At 42.3% G+C, this 21,810-nt stretch overlaps 1 protein-coding gene across 1 annotated transcript; it reads right to left on the reverse strand.

Moving 5' to 3' along the window:
• Window positions 1–16,736: 16,736 nt before the first annotated feature.
• Window positions 16,737–20,917, reverse strand: PROCR (protein C receptor). The gene is made up of 4 exons (XM_045833107.1): window positions 20,657–20,917; window positions 18,215–18,466; window positions 17,605–17,880; window positions 16,737–17,366 (listed from the first exon to the last, which is right to left on the reverse strand). Exons 1-4 carry the CDS (start codon window positions 20,733–20,735, stop codon window positions 17,251–17,253), a joined length of 723 nt encoding a protein of 240 aa, XP_045689063.1. The 5' UTR covers window positions 20,736–20,917; the 3' UTR covers window positions 16,737–17,250.
• Window positions 20,918–21,810: the final 893 nt, after the last annotated feature.

The following is a 21,810-nucleotide window of genomic DNA, read 5'->3' on the forward strand; positions in this document are numbered from 1 at the left end:
GGCTTTCCCAATTTAGTAACAGTACTCCGTCTGCCCAGTTCGAACCTGAGAGCTCCTCAACCTCCTCTGTAGCCAATAAGTAATCCATTCCTACGAATTCCACTTCATGAAATATTTCCCTAATCTTCCAGACTAGGATACATAGTCCTTAATCAACACCCTTATATAGCACCTTATACTGCATAGTACTTATCCAAACTGTAATTCTGTAATTATTGGTGCAGTTCAGCCTCCCCCTCTGCATCATAAGCTCCATGTGCACAAGGACCATGTCTGTCTTTGTTTCTGGCACATAGTAGGATCTCAATAATTATTCATTAGATTAACAAATATAAGCGCTCTTAGATGGTAGCAACTATGCTTTGCCTAATGCTAAATGCACAGTAGGGGGCAGCAGAGTATAAGTAGTGGAAAGAGTCCAGGCCTCAATTAAAAGGGTGACCTTGGGTAAATCACTTAACCTTTCTGAACCTCTACTTCCATCGCTGGAAATTAGGGCTAATTCTCCTTCCCTTGGATCAAAAGAGATAAGCAGACTTACGAGGGTTTTCACGTTGTACTAACAGAGGAGAGTGTTATTAGAGTCAGTTATGATAAATATCTGTTGAATAAATGGGGACAGAGGAAGAGGATCTTGGTAACACTATGGAACAGATGTGAGCAAAGACTGGACTGATTCAGAAGAGAGGAAATGGAAGTTCAAGGAAGAGACTGGCTTAAGTCCAGAGCCAGCCGGAGGCAAAGCTGTGAAGTTAGCGCAGCGTGTTCTTGGCGCGCTCCCATCTCTGCTCCCTGATCGCCGCCCTTCCACCTCCACCTCTAGCCTCTGGTGCCCTGTTGCTGCGCTGTGCTGCAGGCTTTTCCCTTTCCTCCCGTCAAAGCACAGCTGTCCCGTGTCCCCGACCTCAGAGGCCTGCCACTGCCATCCGCAATGACAGCTAGTTAACCCAATAACCGGATCCCCGCTCAAGTGCTAATGGCAGATGGCGTGTTATTTTACCACTCCTAATAATAGGAGCTGGACCTTCTTGAGACAGGAAGAATAACCTACTCAGAACGCATACATTCCAAATGATGACGTTTTAGGTTCTGGAATGAGAGGAAATGGAACGTGAACAGGGATTAAAACAGTCCTAATCGTGGGCTCAAAAAAATCAGTGGTACAAATACAGAATCCAGAGATGTGACCTGATAGTAATACGAGGAAGAAAACTCTTCAAAAATTTATACATACATGTTGTATATGTGTGTATATAACTTAATTGTGGCTTACTTCAGTAAAATTCACTTTTTTGGTATATAGTTCTGTGAGTTTTGACAAATGCACAGTCAGGTAACCATCACAAACAAAATATAAAATTTCCACGCCACCCCTCTGTAGTCAAAACCCCTCTCCCCTTAAGCCCAGCAACATTGCTGTGCCCTCTATTCCTGCAGTCCCATTGATCAGTTTTTCCCTTTAAGAATGTTGCTTTGACGCTGCATTTAAAGGGCTCTGTCTAACCCAAGGTGACCAAGATTATTCTCCTTTGCTTTCTTCTCAACATTTCATAGATTTACATTTAGGTCTATGATCTATTCCAACTAAAGTTTTAAAATAAAAAAATTTAAGGTACAGGTCAAGGTTAACATTTTTGCACATGAATGTCCAATTACTCCAGCATTATTTGTTGACAAGACAACCTTTCCCCATTATCCTTTTGTAAAAAAAATCGATTGACCGTATTTGTGTCAGTCTATTTCTGGACTCTCTGCTCTGTTTTATTGATCTGTGCATCTTTCCTTCTGCCAATACTACACTGTCTTTATTAGTGTAGTGGTCGAGGAACTCTTGAAATCAGATAGTGTGGCTTCTCCAATGCTGTTCTATTTTTTTGAAGTTGTTTTGGCTTTCTAGTTCCTTTGCCTTTCTGAATAAATTTTAGGGTCAATTTACTGGTATCTACCAAAAAATCCTGATGGGATTTTTACTGGGCTTGTGTTGAATCTTTATGTCAGTTCGGGGAGAACTGACATCTTAACAGAATTGAGCCTTCCCATCAGTGAGCATGTTTTATCATTCCGTTTATTTAGATCCTCTCTGATTGCCTTCATTGGAGCTTTGTAGTTTTCAGCATAAATATCTGTCATATATTTTGTTATATTTATCCCTAAGTACCTTATTATTTTGGTGCAATGTAAATATATTGTTTATTTAATTTTGTTTTTCAATTGCTCATTGCCAGTATATAGAAATACAATTTATTTATTTATTATGTCTTTGTATTCTATAACTTTGCCAGACTCATTGCTAATTAATTCTAGGAGGTTTTTCTTGGTATATTTAATAGAATTTTCTAAATAGACGATCATGTTGGCTACTAACAGAGCATTTTCCTTCTTCCTTTCCATTCCATGTGTCTCTCCTGACTCCCGTGCCTTGTTGCATTAGTTAGAACTTGCTGGATGATATTGGAATGGCAAGAGTGAACATCCTTGCCATGTTTCCCATCTTAAGGAGAACACATGCAGCCTTCCACGGTAAACTATAATACCCTTTCCACAGACCGCCTTTGGAGGGGGAGGAAATTGCCTTCTGTTACTATTTTGTTGAGAGACTTCAACGTGAATGGATGTTGAATTCTGTTAATGTGTTTTCTTTTTCCTTTTTGAAAGTTATTTTTATTTTTATTTTTTAAAAGATTTTATTTATTTATTTCTAGAGAAAAGAGACAGAGAAAGAAAAGGAGAGAAACACCAGTGTGTGGTTGCCTCTCACCACCCCCTGCTGGGGATCTCGCCCACAACCCAGGCATGTGCCCTGACTGGGAATCGAACTGGCGACCCTTTGATTTGCAAGCCAGTACTCAATCCACTGAGGCAGACCAGCCAGTGCTGTTAATGTGTTTTCTTCATCAGTTGAGATTATCATGTGTTTTTCCTTCTTTATTTTTTTAACCAGTAGATAAAAAACATTAGGTACCACCATACATATTTGCGATGGTGAGAAAGTAAAAACAAATACAGATTCTAACAACAGAAGAGTGGTTAAGTAGCTATGACACCGCTACATGGTGATATATTATGCACCATTAAAATAATTGATAAAAAATTTGTAATAACACTAGCATTATCACAATGATACACAAATGAAGCAGCATATACACTATGATTCCAATTACTTTAATGATAACTACAGAAAAATTCTAAAAAGGAATATTTCTAAATAGTAATATTTATTGATGAAATTTGGTTCCCCCCTTCCTTTCTACTTTTTTCATTTTCCATATTTTCTATAGTATTACTTTTTTATAATTAGATGGGGAAAATAAATTTAAAAATGTAGACTAACAAATACATTTCTAACTAACATTTGAGTGTACATAGTCTTTCAATGTTATGTTGTTCCTTAGTTGATATTAACAAAATATCAAGATAAAAAAACATTTAAGATGTGCCACATGGATATGTGTAAGGTAAAAGCTAATGTTTAAAACAGATGCCTCATTGGGATTTATCCGTTCATCTCCCGTAGGTCGAGTGCTGACAGAAGACAGCCGGTGCGTTGTTTCCATGGTTTCCAGTCCTACGAGCCCAGGGACAAAATCACTGGCTACTGGGTCCTCCGGCCCAGGTGTGACACAACTTTCAAGAAAACGAAAAGTTGGTGCTCAGATCCATCCCAGTGAGTGAATTCGTTCCTCTAACCTCATGAAATCTTTGACTCGGGAACTTTTCATTCCAGCTCGGAGGGTTGCCAGCTCCCCAAGCAGGGTCAACGGGAGTCTCAGGGCTTTGCCCTGGCCGGCCCCTCTGCCTGGCAGCCTCTTCCCCCAGTTATCCACACAGCTCACTCCCGCAGCGCCTTTGAACCTCAGCTCCAGTGTTATCTCTTTGGCTCAGGCGATGAAATGTTCTGCAGCAAGGGTGGCTTCAGCTTTGATTAATTAAGCAGCTCGATGACGTCAGTGCCCTGAATGACCTTATCTTCTATTCTCTTGACTTTCCCTTCACGGTCCCAAGATGTATTTTTATTTCTCTTTTCGTCTGTCAATAGAGTGAATTACATTCATTGATTTTTTTTTCATGTTGTACCATTATTTAATTACCTGGAATAAGCCCCACTTGGTAGTGACAGATTATCCATTTTCTATGTTTCTGGACTGCATGCACAAATAGTCTGTTGAAGATCTCTGGGTCTGTGTTCATGTGGAATATGCATCTGTAGTTTCCTTGTAATGCCTCTCTTTTGCATTTTGGTGTCAGCATAATGCTGACACTTCCCCTTCCTATTGATTATCCTGTGAGTGTACAAACATGCTGTATTGTCTACCTTCTTAAAAGAAAAACATTCCTCTCAACCCTATAACTCCTTTCAATACTTAATTACACACTTCTCTTGTTATCCTCGCTGGAGGACATGCTTATTGATTTTAGAGAGCAGGAAAGGGAGGGAGAAAGAGAGGGAGACAAACATCAACGAGAGTGAGAAATGCTGATCGATCAGTTGCCTCTCGTATGTGATCCGACCTGGGACCAAGCCTGCAACCCAGGCATGTGCCCTGGCTGGGAATTGAACCCGCAGCCTTTCCATTTTGGGGATGACATGCCAACCAACTGAGCCACACCAGCCAGGGCTCACACATTTTTTCTTAATACCCTTAATTAACACTGTATTTTATACCCTACTTTTCTGCTCTCCTATAAAACAAGCCAAGCTCCTCAAAAGAGTTACTTATACTCATTGGCTCAAATCGGTTTCCTCATTTTCTTTGTTAACCCCGCTCCAATGAGGCTTTGTCCCCACCACACCACCCAGAGTGCTCTTACCAAAGTCACCAATGATGTCCATCAAGAATCAATTCTCAATCCTGTCCTTCCTCCGCCTACCAGGAGAATCTGATATAGTTGCTCACTTCCCCTGGGAACTTCTTTTCTCACTGGGCTTCTGAGATGCCACTCCGTCTTAGTTTCCTTTATACCTCACTGTCCACCACTCAGTTTCCTTTGCTGGTTTATCTTTAATCTCTAGTCTTTCAATGTTGGAGCATCCCAGGGTTTAGACCTCAAACATTTTCTGTATCTACACTAGGTATTAGGTGATCCCATCTAGCTTCGTGGATTTACACATTACCTATATGCTAAGCTCCCAAAGTTCGGTCTGCAGCCTAGACTTCTTCCTAAACTTTAGACCTGTCCCAACTGCCTATCAGCATTTCCACTTGAATGGAAATACAAATTAGTATCAGTATAATACTAATAAGTGTTTTGTTAAATATCAAATTGAATATGTACAAAACTGGTGTATTTCCCACCAAACTTACTGCTCCTATAGCATCCCCCTTTCAAAAAATGAGAACTTAGCCTTGGCTGCTGTGGCTCAGTGGATTGAGCACTGGCCTGCTAACCAGAGGGTCACTGGTTCGAGTCCCAATTGGGGCACATGCCTGCGTTGCAGGCCTGGTCCCCAGTGGGGGGGGGGGTGTGAAAGGAGCCACACACTGATGTTTCTCTCCCTCTCTCCCTCCCTTCTCCTCTGTCTAAAATAAATAAATAAATAAAATATTTTTAAAAATTAGAATGTAACTTCCAGTTACCCAGACCAAAACCTTAGTCATTCCTCTTTAATGTAAAATTTATGGAAACCTAATGCTGATATGGAAAGGTGTACAATTTATAAGTGTATAATTCAGTGCATGTTCACAAAGTGAGGACATTTATATAGTTAGCTTCCAGATAAAGAAACAGACCATTGCCCCAGAAATCTTCATGTCCTCTTCTAATCACAGCTCCCTGAGGGTAACCAATATCCTGACTTCTTATAACCATACGTTAGTGCTGTGTGTCTTTGACATTTATATAGATGGAAGAATATAGTATATAATTTAAATTTTATAAAAATTAATTTTCATAGAGAGGGGAAGGGAGGGAGAAAGAGAGGAAGAGAAACATCAATGTGCAAGAGATACATCAATCACTTGGCTCTCACACACCCCCAACTGGGGACCTGGCCCACAACCTAGGCATGTGCCCTGACTGGGAATCAAATCAGCGACCTTTTGGTTTGCAGGTGGGCGCTCAATCCCCTGAGCCACACAAGCCAGGGCATATAATTTTTTGCCTGGCTTCTTTTGCTCAACATTATATTTGTGAGATTAATTCATACTAAGGCATATAATAATTTGCCCATTCTCATGGCTGTAGATTCTATTATGTAAATATGGTATAATTTGTTCCATCGTTCTATTCTTCACGAATGTTTGGGTAGTTTCCAGTTTGGGCTATTCCGGGGAATACTGCTATGACCAATCATATATACATTTTTCACTGAACTTATGTAAGGGTTTCCATTAGATATATACCTAGGAGGTATATTCAGCTTCAGTGGGACTACCAGCTTTCCAAAGTGGTTGTACCAGTTTGCATTACAAACAGCCGTGTATCAAAGTCCTAGTTGTTTTATATCCTCTCCAGTATTGTCTTTTCCTTCCCCCTCCCTCCCTTCGTTCCCAGACTTGCATTTCTCTGTTTAACTATTCTGGTGGCTAAGTAGTAGCATTCATTATATTTTGGCTTTAATTTGCATTTCTTAAAGTCATTTTTTCATTCTTCTGTTTCTCTTATACCCACATCCAATCTGTTAGCAAATTCTATCAGCTCCGTCTTCATAATATGTCCAATGTCCAGGTACTTTGGACACCATCCATGCTAACACCTTGGTTCACAGCACCATCATTTTTCACCCGTATTGTTATAATAACCTTTTAGACGCAGTGTACATGTCCTTGGGGCTCCCTGAATTTGTCTTTACCCCTTAAGTTCTATTTCCCCCATGGTAGCCATAATGACACTCTTCAAACAGAAGTCAGATCATGGCGCTCCTCTTCTCAAAAGCCTCTAATGGCTTCCCATCTTACTCAGAATAAAAATCGAGGTACAGTCATATGCTACATAATGGTGTTTCAGTCAGTGACAAAATGTATATACAGTGGTGGTCCCAGAAGATTACAATGGAGCTGAAAAATGTCTAATGCCTAGTGACTTCACAGCCACCATAACATGGTGGGGAAAAGCATTACTCATGTATTCGTGGTGATGCTGGTATAAACAAACCTACTGCACCTCCAGTCTTATAAAAGTGTAGCACATACAATTATGTCCAGTACATAGTGCTTGATAATGATAACAAACAGCTATGTTACTGGTTTACGTGTTTACTATACTACACGTTTTAGTATTTTAGAGGGTACTCTTTCTACTTATAAGAGAGTGGTTTGCTATAAAACGGAGTGCTGCGCTGTGCAGGCAGCAGCCTCATGTATCTTGTGTTTACCTCATCTCTCCATTGCATCCCATCTCGTGCTTGATGTAGCCTCGTGTCGTTTTGTTCATCATGGCCACAAGCATACAGAATCCACTGCTACTGTTGCCAGTAAGAGGCCACATCGAGTGATTAACCTAGAAACCACACTCCAAGTTACTGAGGATTATGAAAGTGGAAAATCAGTGATGGGTGTTGTTCACCAGTCAGGCATATCCTATTCCACTACAGCCACGGATCTTAGAGAACGAGACCAAAGTGATGGAAGCTGTTAATGGATCTGCTTCACTGAAGGCAACGAGACTAACAAGAATTTGAGAAGGGCCTGTGTCAGACATGGAGGAACTTCTAAAGAGCTGGATTGAAGATCAGACGAGAAACGTGTTCCTCTCGGCACCGTGAAGATCATAGCCAAAGCCAAAAGTTTGCAATGCAGGAAAAAAGGCCTGACCAGATGCTGATGAATTTACTGCTAGCTCTGGGTGGTTTAAATGATTCAAGAGTCGTTATTCATTATATAACGAGAAGGGAGTCTGTGAGTGCTGTTGTGAAGGCAGCCAAAGAATTTTTGGAAACTCGAGATAAGCTGGCTGTGGAGGAAAATTGCTTGCCAGTGTTCAATTTGGATGAAACCTCCCTATTCTGGAAACAGATGCCTGAGAGGACTTCTATGTATAAGGAGGCCAAGTCAACGCCAGGTTTCAAGGCCTTTAAGGACCGGGTAACAGTCTTGCTTGGGGACAATGTTTCAGGCTATGAATTGAAACCTTCTGTGATCTAGCCCACTGAGAAACCCAAGGCCTGCAAGCAGGTCAGCAAGCACAGGCTGTCAGTGTACTACAGGAGCAATAAGAAGTCATGGGCCACCCAGCTTCTCTCCCAAGGTGTCTTTTGAATTGTTAAGCTGGAGAAATGGAGAAGTACTGTTTGAGAATGACACACCTTTCAAGATTTTGCGTATTGTTGATAATGCTCCCAGACATCCTCCTTCATTGGTCATCTTCATCCCAATGTTAAAGTGGTGTGTCTCCTTCCAAATACCTTCTCCTTGATCCAACCACTGGACCAAGGAGTTATATCAGCTTTGCAGGCCTCCTCCCAGAGGAGGACCTTTTCCAGGCTCTTGCTGCAGTTGAGGAAGACAATGAGAGGACACTGATGCAGTTCTGGAAGGATTACAACATCTGTGACTGTGTCAAGAACCTTGCTCGGGCTTGGGGTGATATCACCAAGGATTGTATGAATGGGATCTGGAAGAAGACTCTCAAGAACTTCATCCATGACTTCAAAGGATTTTCCAAGAATGAGGAGGTTGCAAAAGTCAACAAGGCTTGTTGACGTGGTGAACAACTTAGCCTGGTTGTGGATGAGGATGACATTGGGGTGCTCCCAGATATGGTTCCTGAGGAGCGGCCTCATGATGGAAATGGAACAGGAGTGCCTTGCTGAAGGAGCGACAAGAGAAAAGGAAACTGCAGGAGAAGAAAAAGAAGAAGACACACCAAGAAAATTCACAGTGAAGGGTTTAGCAGAAGCTTTTGTAGGCCTCAACAAGATCTTTAAAACGTTTGAAGACATGGACCCTAACATTGAAAGATTTTCATTATAGTGGGGAATGTTCATGGTTTATTATCTGCTTACAAGCAAATTTATGATGAAAAAAAAAATCAAGCCAAACACCATGGACATACTTCTGAAAAGAGTGACATCTTCTCAAGAAGAGCCTTGGGCTGGTTCTTCAAGATGTATTCCAGAAGGAGGCATTGCTATCCTAGATGACACCCCCAAAAGTGTTATTGTCTCTGAACCCCTCCAGTGGGACAAGACATGGAGGTAGAAAACAGTGAGTAGTTTTGCATGCTCTAGACTGAGCTCCTGGGCAGAGATCTCAATTTGTCCATTTCTACATCCCTGAGAGCAGTTAGCACAATGCTTTGCATCAAATTGGCCTCGGCAACACTTGACTGAATTGGAAGAAGAATAGTTCACAGTAACCTAAACATGAGACCACCTGGCAGGAGGCATATAATCAAGACATAAAATGTTAAACTGAATTATATGGCAGGGAATTACAAGCCATGCTTGTAAGCCAAGCCACCCAGAAGGAGGCTTTTGGAATATTCGGGAAGTGACTTGTTTAAATTTATTCCAGATTTGTTTATTTCTTGTGCAAATTCCAGCTGGACCTCCTGGATGGCTGAGGTCAGGCCTAAGCTACATTCTGAAGGAGTTTTAAGAAGCTTAAGGGTAAGACTTCTGGGGCCCTTACAGTTGCCCAAATGCCAGCTGTCTGGACTTCAGAACTCAGAATCCTAGTTATCAGAGCTAGAAGGTATCTTTTAGAAATTAAAATCTCTCTTTCAGAGAGGGGCACTGACTAATCCAAGGTAAACAACTACGAACAAGTATTCACATGTGTAAGTATAGGCAGGTGAACCTCCTATTCACTCTCTACTCTGTTAGAACCTCCTTGAAATGAGAATCATACCTTCTCCCTAAAGGGTCAGTTCCTCATCCCACTGTTTTCTTGCCTCTTTACCTCTCCATTTGGATATGGACATCAACTTTCAGAGGATCACTACAACTGATCCCATTACCGCTAAGTCCTAGGACTCCTGCCCCCTCTCGCAGCAATAGTTCAGGGTCAAAAGTGAGAAGCCCCAAGGTCCAGTTCCAGTTGTGCCAGCTACCTGTGGACTTTGGACAAGCCACTTAGTCTTTCCCAGCTTCAGTTTCCCTATCAGTACAAGAGAGTTCAGGTGTAGCATTTTATTATAATTCTACCTCCTTATTCTCCCTGTGGACTCAGAAAAATATCAAGCAGACTGTGGATTGAGAAAGCACAAAGAGAAAATTAACCTTCCTTAACCTAACTCTAGGGGCTTCTTAAAAAAAAATACATATATATATATACACACACATATACTTCTAAAAATATATATATTTTTAGAGAGAGGGGAAGGAAGGGAGAAACATCAATGTGTGGTGGCTCCTTGTGCGTTCCCTACTGGGGACCTGGCCTGCACATGTGCCCTGACTAGGAATCGAACCGGAGACCCTTTGCTTTGTAATCCTGTGCTCAATCCACTGAGCCATACCAGCCAGGCCTGGGGGCTTTTTTTTTTTTTAATTTAAAAAACAAGTTAATTTTTTTTTGCTGATCATTGATTTAAGCAGCTATTGCTTCCTTTTTTCATATTGAAGATTATTTTGTTACCACTTTGAAACATTTTTATTGAGATATAATTCACATACCATAAGATTCACCCAAGTATGCAATTTGATGTTTTAAACTATATTTAGAATTGTGCATTCATCACCACAATTTAAGTTTACAATATTTACATCACCCCAAAAGAAATCCTGTATCCTTTTGTAGTCACTCTCGGTCACCACCCTATCCCTTCAGCACTGGACACCACTCACCTACTCTCTTTGTCTGTGGATTGCCTATGCTGGACATTTCATATAAATGGAATCTCACAAGATGTGGTTCTTTGTGACTGGCTTCTTCTTTCATTTACCATAGTGTTTTCAATGTTATTCTGTGTTGTAGCATGGATCACTACTTCATTCATCTTTATGGCTATATAATATTCCGTAGTACAAATATACCACATCTTGTTCATCCATTCATCCACTGATAGACATATGAATTGTTTCCACCTTTTGGCTGTTAATGAATAATGCTGTGATGAACATTCATATACAAGTATTTGTATAAATATATATTTTTAATTCTCTTGAGTATATACCAGCAGTAGAATTACTGAATCATATGGTTACTCTATGTTTAACTTTTGGGGAACTATCAAATGTTTTCCAAAGTGGCTTCACCATTTTACTTGCCCAGAAGAATTGTATGAGTGTTCCACTTTCTCCGTATCTTCCCAACATTTATTATTGTTTGTCTTTGTTTTATCATAGCCTTTCTTGATTATGTGAAATGGTATCTTATTATAGTTTTGATTTGCATTTCCTTAATGTCTATGATGTTGAACACATTTTCATGTGCTTATTGATCACTGGTGTATCTTTTTTTGAAAAGTACCTATTTTAAAATTGGTTTACTTGTCTTTTTATTGTTGTGTTGTAAGAGTTCTTTATATATTCTGGATAGTAGATTCTTATCAGACATATGATTTACAAATATTTTCTTGTATTCTGTGGGGTGTCTTTTTACTTTATTAATAGTGTCCTGTGAAGCACAGAAGTATTTTGTTTTGATGAATTCTATTGTAGCTATCTATTTTTTTTTGTTACTTGTGCTTTTTGTATCATGTCTAAGAAACCATTGACTAATCTAAGGCCAGTATTTATACCTATGTTTTCTTCTAAAAGTTTTATGGCTTTAGATCTTATATTTCAGCTTTGATCCATTTCGAGTTAATTTGTGTAGATAGTGTGAGGCTGGGATTCAAGTTTCATTCTTTGCATGCTGGTATCCAGTTGTCTCAACTCTATTTGTTGAAAAGATTATTCCTTCTTCATTGAATTATCTTAGCATCTTGTAGAAAATCAACCAACCACAAATGTAAGGGTTTATTTCTGGAGTCTCAGTCCTATTCCATTGATCTATAGGTCTGTCTTTATGCCAGTAAAACACTGTGTTGATCACTGTAGCTTTGCAGTAAGTCTTGAAGTCCAGTGTGAGTCCTCAACATTTTTATTCAAGTTTTTTTGGAGAGAGCTATTCTGGGTCTCTTGTACTTCTATATGAATTTTAGGATTAGGGTATCAATTTCTGCAAAAAAAAAGGATGAGATTTTCATAGAGATATTATTGAATCTATAGATTAGTTTGAGGAATATTGCTGTCTTAACATATAAAGTCTCTGATCAATGAATACAAGATGTTTTCCCATTTATTTAGGCCTTCTTTAATATCTTTCAATAAGGATTTATGGTTTTGAGTGTACATGATATTGTAAGTAGAATTCTCTTCTTAATTTCATTTGTGAATTATTCATTCCTAGTGCATAGGAATACAATTGATTTTTAAATATTGATCTTGTATCCTAAAACCTCACTAAACTTGTTGATTAGCTCTAATAGTCTTTTTTTTTGTGGATCCTTTAGGATTTTTTTTTACATATAAGATCATGTCATTTCTGAATAGATATACTTTTACTTCTTCCTTTCCAATCCAGGTGCATTTTATTTCTTTTTCTTGCCTGATTGCTCATGCTAGAACCTCAAATACAATGTTGAATAGAAGCAGGAAAAATAGAAATCTTTGTCTTGTTTCTGATTTTAGGGAGAAAGTTTTAGTCTTTTATCATTAAGTATGATGTTAGCTATGGGTTTTTTAAAAAAATAGGTAACCTTCATCAGGTTGAATAAGTTCTCTGCTATTCCTAGTTTGTTAAGTGCTTATCATGACAAAGTATTAGATTTTATCAAATGCTATGTGTAGGTGAACCATGGATGGCTTCACAGCAGAGATGACATTTGAACTCGGTTTCAAAAGATGAATAGGAGTAAGCCAGGAAGAGAAAAGAATACAATATGGAATGGCGTGACCAGAAAGGAGAGAGCATATTTGAGAAAACAAGAATGATTTGGAGGAGCTAAGAGGTAGGTTGAGAAAGGAGGAGGTTACTATAGACTGTGTGTTTGTGGACTCCTACCTCCACCCAAATTCATATGTTGAAACCTAATCTCCAATATGATGGTATTTGGAAGTGGGGATTTTGGAAGGTGATTAGATCATGAGGATAGAACACTCATGAGTGGGACTAATGCCCTTAAAAAAGAGACCCCAGAGATCTCTCTCCCTGCTTCCACCAGGTGAGGACACTGAGGAGATGGACACCTGTGAACCAAAAAGCAGGCCCTCACCAAATACCAAATATGCCAGCACCTCGACCTTGGGCTTCCCAGTCTCCAGAACTAAGAAGTAAATGTTTGTTGTTAAGCCACTCACTCTATGATATTTTTGTTATAGCAATCCAAGTGGATTAAGAGGGGTTAAAGAGAAAGCTAGAGAAAACATAGGTTGGTGCTGGGTTATGGAGGGTCTTCACTCCATATTACGGAGTTTGGGTTTTATCCTATGAACAGTGGAAGGACTAAAGAATTCTGAGCAGATGACTGGCATATTTTAGGAAGACCATTCTGATGGCAAATTTTTGAGGGAATTAAAATGAGTAATATCTGATCTTAGCAGTTTAGGTCAGAGCTGGTGAGGGCCTGAAGTACTGCGGTGGCAGCATTGACCAAACAGGAAAGAAGAGTTCTGCAGCTTTCTGTCCATCAACCTTCAATCATTTACGGGTTTTTTTCCCCTCCTAAAGAATACATTCCTTCACCAGGTTTTAGAGGCCCAATACAATGAAATCCCAGCCTATCTTGCCAGTCTCGTTTTCCACCATTTTTTTTCCTTCTACCACACTGGGCTAGTTATCCTTCCTAAGACTTATTCTGCCTTTTCTTAACTCTGTGCCATTATTCAAGCTGTTCTGTTTCCTATCTCTGTATAGTCATATCTTAGCCACCCACAAATCCTACATTTCCCGCCCCCAGTCCCTGCCAGTTTCCTCTGATTTCTTCAGTTTTACTAGAGAAGAAAAAGCATAAATTCTGGAACATGAAGGTACAGGTTTGAATATTGGCCCTGCCATTTACTTTATGTACTTACTTACCTCTGTTTACTATCCTCACTAAGCATGTTTCCTAATCTAAAGTGCGGAGAATACCTATCTTACAATAGCTTCTTAATGAAATTATAGTATAGAATGTTACTCAGTACTAAATGTTAAATGCAAGTTAAATGATTCAAAAACTATAACTCAATATGTAAATGATAGCTACAACAGTAAATCACAAAATAGCATTTTTATTTATAAGTTTATTCCAGTTATTAGGATATCCTGCCTTATGTTATCCTCATTTGTATATGTTGTATCGTCTCAAGTAAACAATGATCTCCTCAAGAAGAATCATGTCTTCATCATTCTGTGTCTTCCAAAGTACACACTATACAACCTTATATAGGGAAGCAACTGATAAGCATATATTGAATGAGTAAATAAACTGATGGTGAGAGACATAGTGAACATTTAGGGTTTATTTTTGGTTTTCCAACATCTGAAACCTCTTTCTCTGTGTGAATCTTAATGGGAGACAGGGTCCCACACCCCCCAAGAGAAGCCAAAGATACTGTACCTAAAGTTCCCCGCCCCCCCCCCCCCCAACCTCCTTGCACCGAAAGCAAAGGCAACATGGTCTAGGCTTGGTCATTTGAATGCTCCCACCAGGACTTTGAACCTTGAACAAAGAGTGTAAAGACACTGCAGTGGAGTAGAATTCATTTAAGATGGCAGCCTACAGTGATGAGGGAGGTAGTGGTTCCAGCCGTAGTGTCCTTATCTCAACCGCCCCTTTGCTGTGACTTTGGTTGTTGTCCCTGGTTCTATCTTCTGAGCTCTCATTAGCTGGCCCTCCCATCAACTCTGAGGAATTACTCGATAACCTTCGAATATATTCATTTCCCCCTGCATTTGGCAGAGTTGGTTCCCGTTGCCTGCAACTGAGAACCTTGGCATAACTTTGAGGTAAGGGTGTAGAATGAAGGAGAAAGCAGGGGTCTTTCACTTTTCTCCTGGTAAACTTCTATATTGCTACTGTCGTGGTATTACTTCTGTCATTTAAAAATATGCTTTTAAAATTATCATCTAAAGCAGAGTTGGGCAAAAAGAAGTGGTAAGAAATAAAATTTGAAAATTAGGATGGAGCCAGGTGGTACAAATTCTTAAATGTCATTTTGAAGATTCTGAATTTAGCTCAGTAAGTATGGGAAATTTATAAAATAGAACAATGATATGATCAAATCGATGCTTTAAAAATTGTTATGTAGAGGATGAGACAAAACTCAGAGAAATTAAAGACCAGGAGAACAATTAGGAGGAGGCTATTGCCATAGTCCAGATGAAAGATTGTGAAAATTCCTCAGCTGCTGGTGACAGAGTGAGGTTGTCCATCACAGGGTGGGTTTTTTGGGAAGCAGATGCTGAAACAGAGTTTGAGGTGCAAGATATTAACTAGGGGGAGGAAGCAGGATTGAATAGAGGGTAAAGCCAAGCTGCCATGTAGATCCGACACAGACCCAGCCAACCAACCTGGCAAGGGGCTCTGGAGTGAATACTGCTCATCAGAATTGTCCTGAAGTAGGCCAGAAAGGCTGAACCTTTTTATACCCCAGCTTTGCTCACTCATCAGATGAGGATGGCCCTAGGATGAGCATGACCTTGTATGGGACTGTTCTCTGTAGGTGAGGTAGACACTGAAGCAGCAAGAGGCAATCTCCTGGCTCTGCTCCCTGTAGCTGAACAGCAAGTCTCTCCTCGAAGGTAGGACCGGGTGGCACACCCCCATGCCTACCATAAAGAAATAGATGCATTATGATATCTGGAACAAAAGCAGGGGAGTGGGAAGGAGGGAATAGAAAAGTCTACAGATATTGTATTTTATAGATGGAGGATGAAGAGGGAGTAAGTAAAGGGTAACACTGAGGTCTTTATGTTGGTATGATTTGATGGTAATTCTGTTTGACTGATAGTAAACAACAGAAGAGAAGGAACAGGTTTGGGGAGAAAGGTCTGGCATTTATTTTGAACATGTTGGCTCTAAAATGTCTGCAAAATATTAAAGTAGCAGTGATTTTCAAGAATCAGTGCCTATGGGGTGTCTGGAGGTCAACAGCAAGTGCTGCACAGGGTGTGGCAAAAGTAGCTTCATAGTCATTCATATGGAAGAGAATACAATAATTCATAAATAATAATACAAGAATAAATTGTGTTTTACGTACTCACAACTATAAACTTACTTTTGCCCCACTCTATATTTATTGAGTATATATACATTGTATTTTTATTTAATATGCATAATGCTTCTATGAGGTATAATGCCTCTATGAGGTATTGTACCCTTTTTGTGTATTTTATCACACCTGTTTACAAAGAAACTGAGACTCAAAGAAGCTAAAATGCCTGGCTCAGAGAAGTAAAACTCAAGTCTGTTTCTGGACAAAATACATACTGTCAAAGACAAGAAATCACCACAGACAGATGGTATTTGGAGCCGTGGAAGTTGGTAGGTCACCCAGAAAGGTACAGTTTAAAGGAGAACAAAAGGAACTCCAAAATGGAATTCTAAGGAAGCTAAAACATAATGAAGGAATTGAACAGTTTCTAAAACTTAGAAGTATGATATGTCAGAAGTTGGGGTAATATGAGTTCTAGTCCACAAAGTGAAATGTGCCCATACCATGGAGGATGAAGTTTTCACAATTAGAGGTCGTTGATGTTATTAGAGCAGTTTACAGAAATGTGAGGTCGCAGTGGGTGATGGGTGCTTGGGAAATAAGGAAGTAGAAGCAAAGGGTAGAGGCTACCTTTCTAGAAGTTTTGCAAAGTAGAGGAAATAATAATGCCTTATTATAAGTAAGGAATTTATTAGTTATTAATTGATTGATTGATTAATAACTCCTTGCTCCCATAATACTTACAGTTTTCACTTCTACCATTTCTCTGGTTATTTCTTTCTACCTCCTTCATACCATTGTCCCTTCCTACGTCTGACACACCTGGAAACATTGAATGGTGTTTATTTTGGTTGTAGATGACTTGTTTTATTTGGTGATTCTGTCTGTCTTTGGAGGATGAGCCATAGACCCCACCACCACCACCACAACTCCACCATCTGTTTTCCACAAAGAAAGAGAAGCATTCACATCTTCGGACCAGTTCAGTACTTAATAAACCAAGTACTCTGTCTCCTAGTCTTCTCCCCTTTTCTCCCCCAAACTCTGGGTGGGCAAATCTGGGAGAAGAAAGCTGCCACTCCAAACCTTCTGAGAAACAATGTCCCAGATGGGGAATCTGTTTGGTTTTTCAGTGAGCTGAGATCTCCCATTGGTCCAGCAGTCTGCCAGAGGGCACTGGAGAGTAATTAACACCGCCGTCCACCTGTGCACAGGAAGATGCCTACAGCCACACCAGTGATGATGAAACTGCCCACCAGGATAGCCAGGACCAGCGAGGTGTAGGAGCGGCCTGTTTGGCTCTCTGGAGAACATGCAGAGAATTAGTGTGAAGAACATACCCCCAAGGAATCCATGGTCTGAGTCAAAACCCAAGGAATTTCTGCCCCCAAAGGAAGGGGGCTAATTCATTAAGTGACTTAAGCTACGTGTACTCAGTCCCAAACCCCCAGCCTTGGGCCTCTTGTTTCTCAAGGCATCCAGGTCCATCCATTTGCCTGGAACCCACCCACCACACAGGCCCATCGCCGATGCTATCATACCTTTCGAACTTTTTGCGTTGTATTCCTTCACGTACTGTATACAGGTGTTCTGCAGGAAATGCTGCAGGTCGTACCGAGTCTGATTGTAGGTGTTGAGCATCTTCAGGGTGTAGGCGACCACTCCGGAGTGGGGCTGGGGCCCTGCCTCCCATGTGGCCTTCTCTGGCTGGAAACTCACAAAAGAGCTCCCGTTTACAGCCACATCAAAGAAGGCTTGGGCTTTAGAACCTTCAGGAGGCCTCTCACAGCCCAGGAAACAGCGAATGGTCAGAGGAACTGTGGATGGGGGATTCAGGGTCAAGGGGCTGTGTGGAGAAGGTGTGAGGGATGTCCATCAGGAGGAAGTGAACTTTTGGGGTTCAGGGTGGGTCTACCCCAAGACTAGGAATGGGACAAGGGCCTGATGAAAGGCCTATGATCTTGAACACCGACTCCTCTCCAGCCTCCAGCTGGTACTCAGCAATAAGCAAATACTGGTGCTTGGGCACCTCTGGGCTCCAGAGAGCCACCAACCCACACAAGGCCACCCCCCTGGGGCCACGCCCATCCACAAGACCCCCTTACAGGCTCTGCTCCACGTAGGCCCCGCCCCCATGCGCAGGCCACTCACAAGCCACACCCCGCTCCTTGTGCACCAGCTGTACAATGTTCTGGAACAGTTGCAGGTAGAGCCGTACGCTTTCTTCTGTGAGTGCCCAGCTATTGGGCTCCTGCAGGGGATGCAGCTGGAGGATCGTGATGTTGGAGTCCTGGCCTTCCAGTACGTGTGTCAGGACCCCCCCCAGCGACGCGTTGCCTCGGTGCAACACTTGATGGAGGTCTGGGAAGTAGGATATCTGGAGCATGTGGAGACTCTGCGGGCCTGGGGGGCGGAAGTCAGCACATTATTCCCCGGGGGGCGTGGGACAGGCTGGCGAAGGATGGGTCAGCATATAGCCGAGATAATAATCCCCTACCCAGAGGCTGGCCGCCCACCTTCTTGGCCCTTCATAAAGTGTCCTCCCACCCTCCCTCCCAGTTAATGTTCACAGTAATCGTGCCAGGAGAGTGGGGCAGGGATTATTATCTTCTTTTTACAAACGAGGAAACGGGCCAGAAGAGGAGAAGCCACTTGCTCCAGGGTAATCCAGGCAGTCAGTGGAACAGCCATTCTGATCTCCTTTCTCCCTCTCACCCCTTCCTTCCCCCATTTCATTTCCAGTTGGTCAGCAATTCCTGACCTGCAGTAAACATCCCAATTCTGACTCCTCAGCCAGTGCCCTCTTTCAGGCCCCGTCAGCCCTCACCTGGGCTGGGGCGGTGACCTCTTTCCTCACACCCATGCCTTCATCTTTCAGTATCACCCCTTTTAATCTGACCTCCACCTCATCCAGAAATAAGATTGTGTTCTTCTGCTTAAAATCTTCCAGGGACACATTCCCCTATCAATAATTAATCATTATAATAATAATTATTATTGTTGGGCTTATTATGACCTGGGCACTGTACTCGGCACACATTATTATGTTATTTGTGCCTTCCTCCCATTAACTTAATGCAGCCGCTGCTATTATTAACCCCAGTCCATATGGGAAACAGGCTAAAATGGTAGAGTAGAGCCAAGGTTTGAACGCAAGCAGCTGGAGTCTAGCACTTTTAGCCGCTCAGCTCTACTGACTCCCCATAGGGTGTCTGTTCACGGAATCAAGTCCCAAGTCTTTAGCACAGCATTCAAGGCTGCTGGGGACGAGGCCCCTGCCGCCTTCTCCAGCCTCTTCCCAGGACCTACATACATCAAAGTCCTTGGACTTCCCCGTGCTGCCTTTTGACTGACATGCAAATAGCATGTCAGGGTTGCTCTGCCTCCTGGCAAGCTTCTATTCACGCTCCAAGGCTCAGCTTGGTTGTTTTCTCCTTGGAGAAGTTTTCCTGATGCCTCTCCTCTTTACCCTCCCAGACACTGTGGACCTGCTCCAGGGATCCCACAGAACTGTCTGCGCACACGGGCAGCACTGGGCTCCTCTAGCCTAGAACCACATCTGCTTATCTCTGCCTCCTGCACCTTGTAACGGCCGGGCACGGAGTCGGTGCCCAGAGAATGTGTGAGGAGGGTTTGAGCCTGCGGTTGCACATCTGTGCGTGTGTGTCGTGACGTTGGCATTTGAGGAGTGCTCTGTTCCCACGGGTGTGAATAAGAACACCTGTGTGGGTAACCCTAGACAGGTTCTTAACTGCTGTGCGCCCCCGTCTCCTCTGTGAAATGGAAATAATAATATTGCATGCCTTGTAGAGATTTTGTGGGGGTTAAATGAACCCATACGTGCATTAACCATAGTGAGCGCTCACTGAATACTGGTTATTATTCACTCCTTCTCAGAGGGGGAGACTGAAGCTGTACAGATTGTAGGAGAAGGGGAAGGAGGCCACCGTGCAATGACAATGAAGGGCAAGAATTCCCCTTCTGTGTTTAAATGGAGCCTTTCAGGCAGCCGGATCTCCCAGACTTCTCCCACTGGCCACGGCTTCTCCTTCCTCCAGCTTCGCCTCACCCACTCCCCCAGGACTCCTCCACCTTCTCTGGTCTCCTTTTCTGCCTCACGTATCTCAGCCCCGGGCTTTTCCCAAGTCTTCCCTCTGTTCTCCATGTCTTCCCATTCCTTCCGTCTCTCATCTCATCTCTGGGTACCTTCCCTCCCTCCCTAGACTCATCCCCATCCACCATCACACCCTCAGCTCTCCCTCTCCAGACTTCACCCCTGTCTCTTCCCTCTCCCTGAGGCTAACTCCCTCACCACTTGTACCTGTCCCTGTCCCATCTTTCCAGTCCTGTCCTCCACCACCACTCTCCCACCCTGGCCTCCTCCATCTCCCCCTTCCCATGTGCTGAACTGTACTTTCTCACCTGGATTTAGGTCACAAGCCTGTCTCTGGGATCCTGCCTGCCCTATAGAGAGATCCAGCCAGCTACAGACACACACACCATGGGATAAGCTCTCCCCTGGTCTCGCCCACATATGCAGACAGGCTGAAGTCTCCAGCACCATCCCAAGGCAGGAGATGTGCCCCGACTCACCATCTGACGCTTCCAGGCTACAAAGGGCCCTGTTGGGCAGGAGCAGTAGAAGCAGCAGCGGCAGCAATGTTGTCAACATCCTGGGGCTGGAGTTCTTGACCCCACCTGGGCTCCTGGCTCTGGCAGGCTGGGGGCTCCCACTGACTGCAGCCTTGGGAGACAAGAAGTGAGGACTGCCCAGGAGGGGAGGGGACTGAACAGAGGAGGCTGGAAGATGGCCAGCGGGTGGCTGGAGGAAAAGGGCGTCAGGCTTATAAAGTGTTATTCCTACCCTGTCTCATTTCCTACTAGGGGGCCGGCCTCCCTGTTGCCCGCCCCGAGTCCCGCCCTGCTACACCCTCCTGCCCAGACCTGCCTGTTTCTTTTCCCTGAGCTGCTTCTGGGGAGCAGGGAGCGGCAGCCGAAAAGGGGGAACAGGGGCTCAAAGAGGATTCCTGCCCTCGATGAGTCAGAGGGTGGGGCATCTGTTTTCAGCTGAGAGCAGACTCTGGGGTGTAGGGACCAGCAGGTTACTAATGGGGAAACCGAGGCCCAGAGAGGTTCAGGGACTTGACCAAAGCTTATGCCTCATAGTTAGTGGCCACAGATCAGGGATTAGAATTCCGTTTTCTTGCATGCTGGCTACATTTTACAGCAATTTAAAGGAAATAGTAATTACACAATCAGGGAATTTTGTGCTCAGTAAGAATCACAAAATGAGTATAGAGCATCTCACCACAGCATCATTTATTTGTAATAAAAGAGAATTATGACCAATCTAAATCTCAATAGAGGACTGGTTACTTAAAGCAGTAGCTTTTAAACTGAGGTCACAATCTTATTAGTGGACGATGAAAACAATTAAAATGAATCAGAACAGAATAAAACATTTCAGTGTATCCCCGTTGGTAAAGTCAAGCATCGTTTCATGAAACATTTGTTTGGTTGTTATATGTGTGTTTTGTTTTTGTGCATATATGTTCCTGTGATGGGTTTGGATAGCATGTAATACATATTTAGTACTACAGGAAGCAAGTAGAAAAATTGGAAAGTTACTCCCCTAAAGTATGATAATCCATACTATGGAATACTATGCAGTCGTTAAAATAAAACCTCCCCCTACCCAATCTTTACTCTATTTTCATCAGATTACTTAGCATAGCCTGACATTATAC

This window comes from Phyllostomus hastatus, unplaced genomic scaffold (assembly GCF_019186645.2).
Source record: "Phyllostomus hastatus isolate PE091 unplaced genomic scaffold, TTU_PhHast_1.1 phas_contig_17, whole genome shotgun sequence".
Taxonomy (NCBI): domain Eukaryota; kingdom Metazoa; phylum Chordata; class Mammalia; order Chiroptera; family Phyllostomidae; genus Phyllostomus; species Phyllostomus hastatus.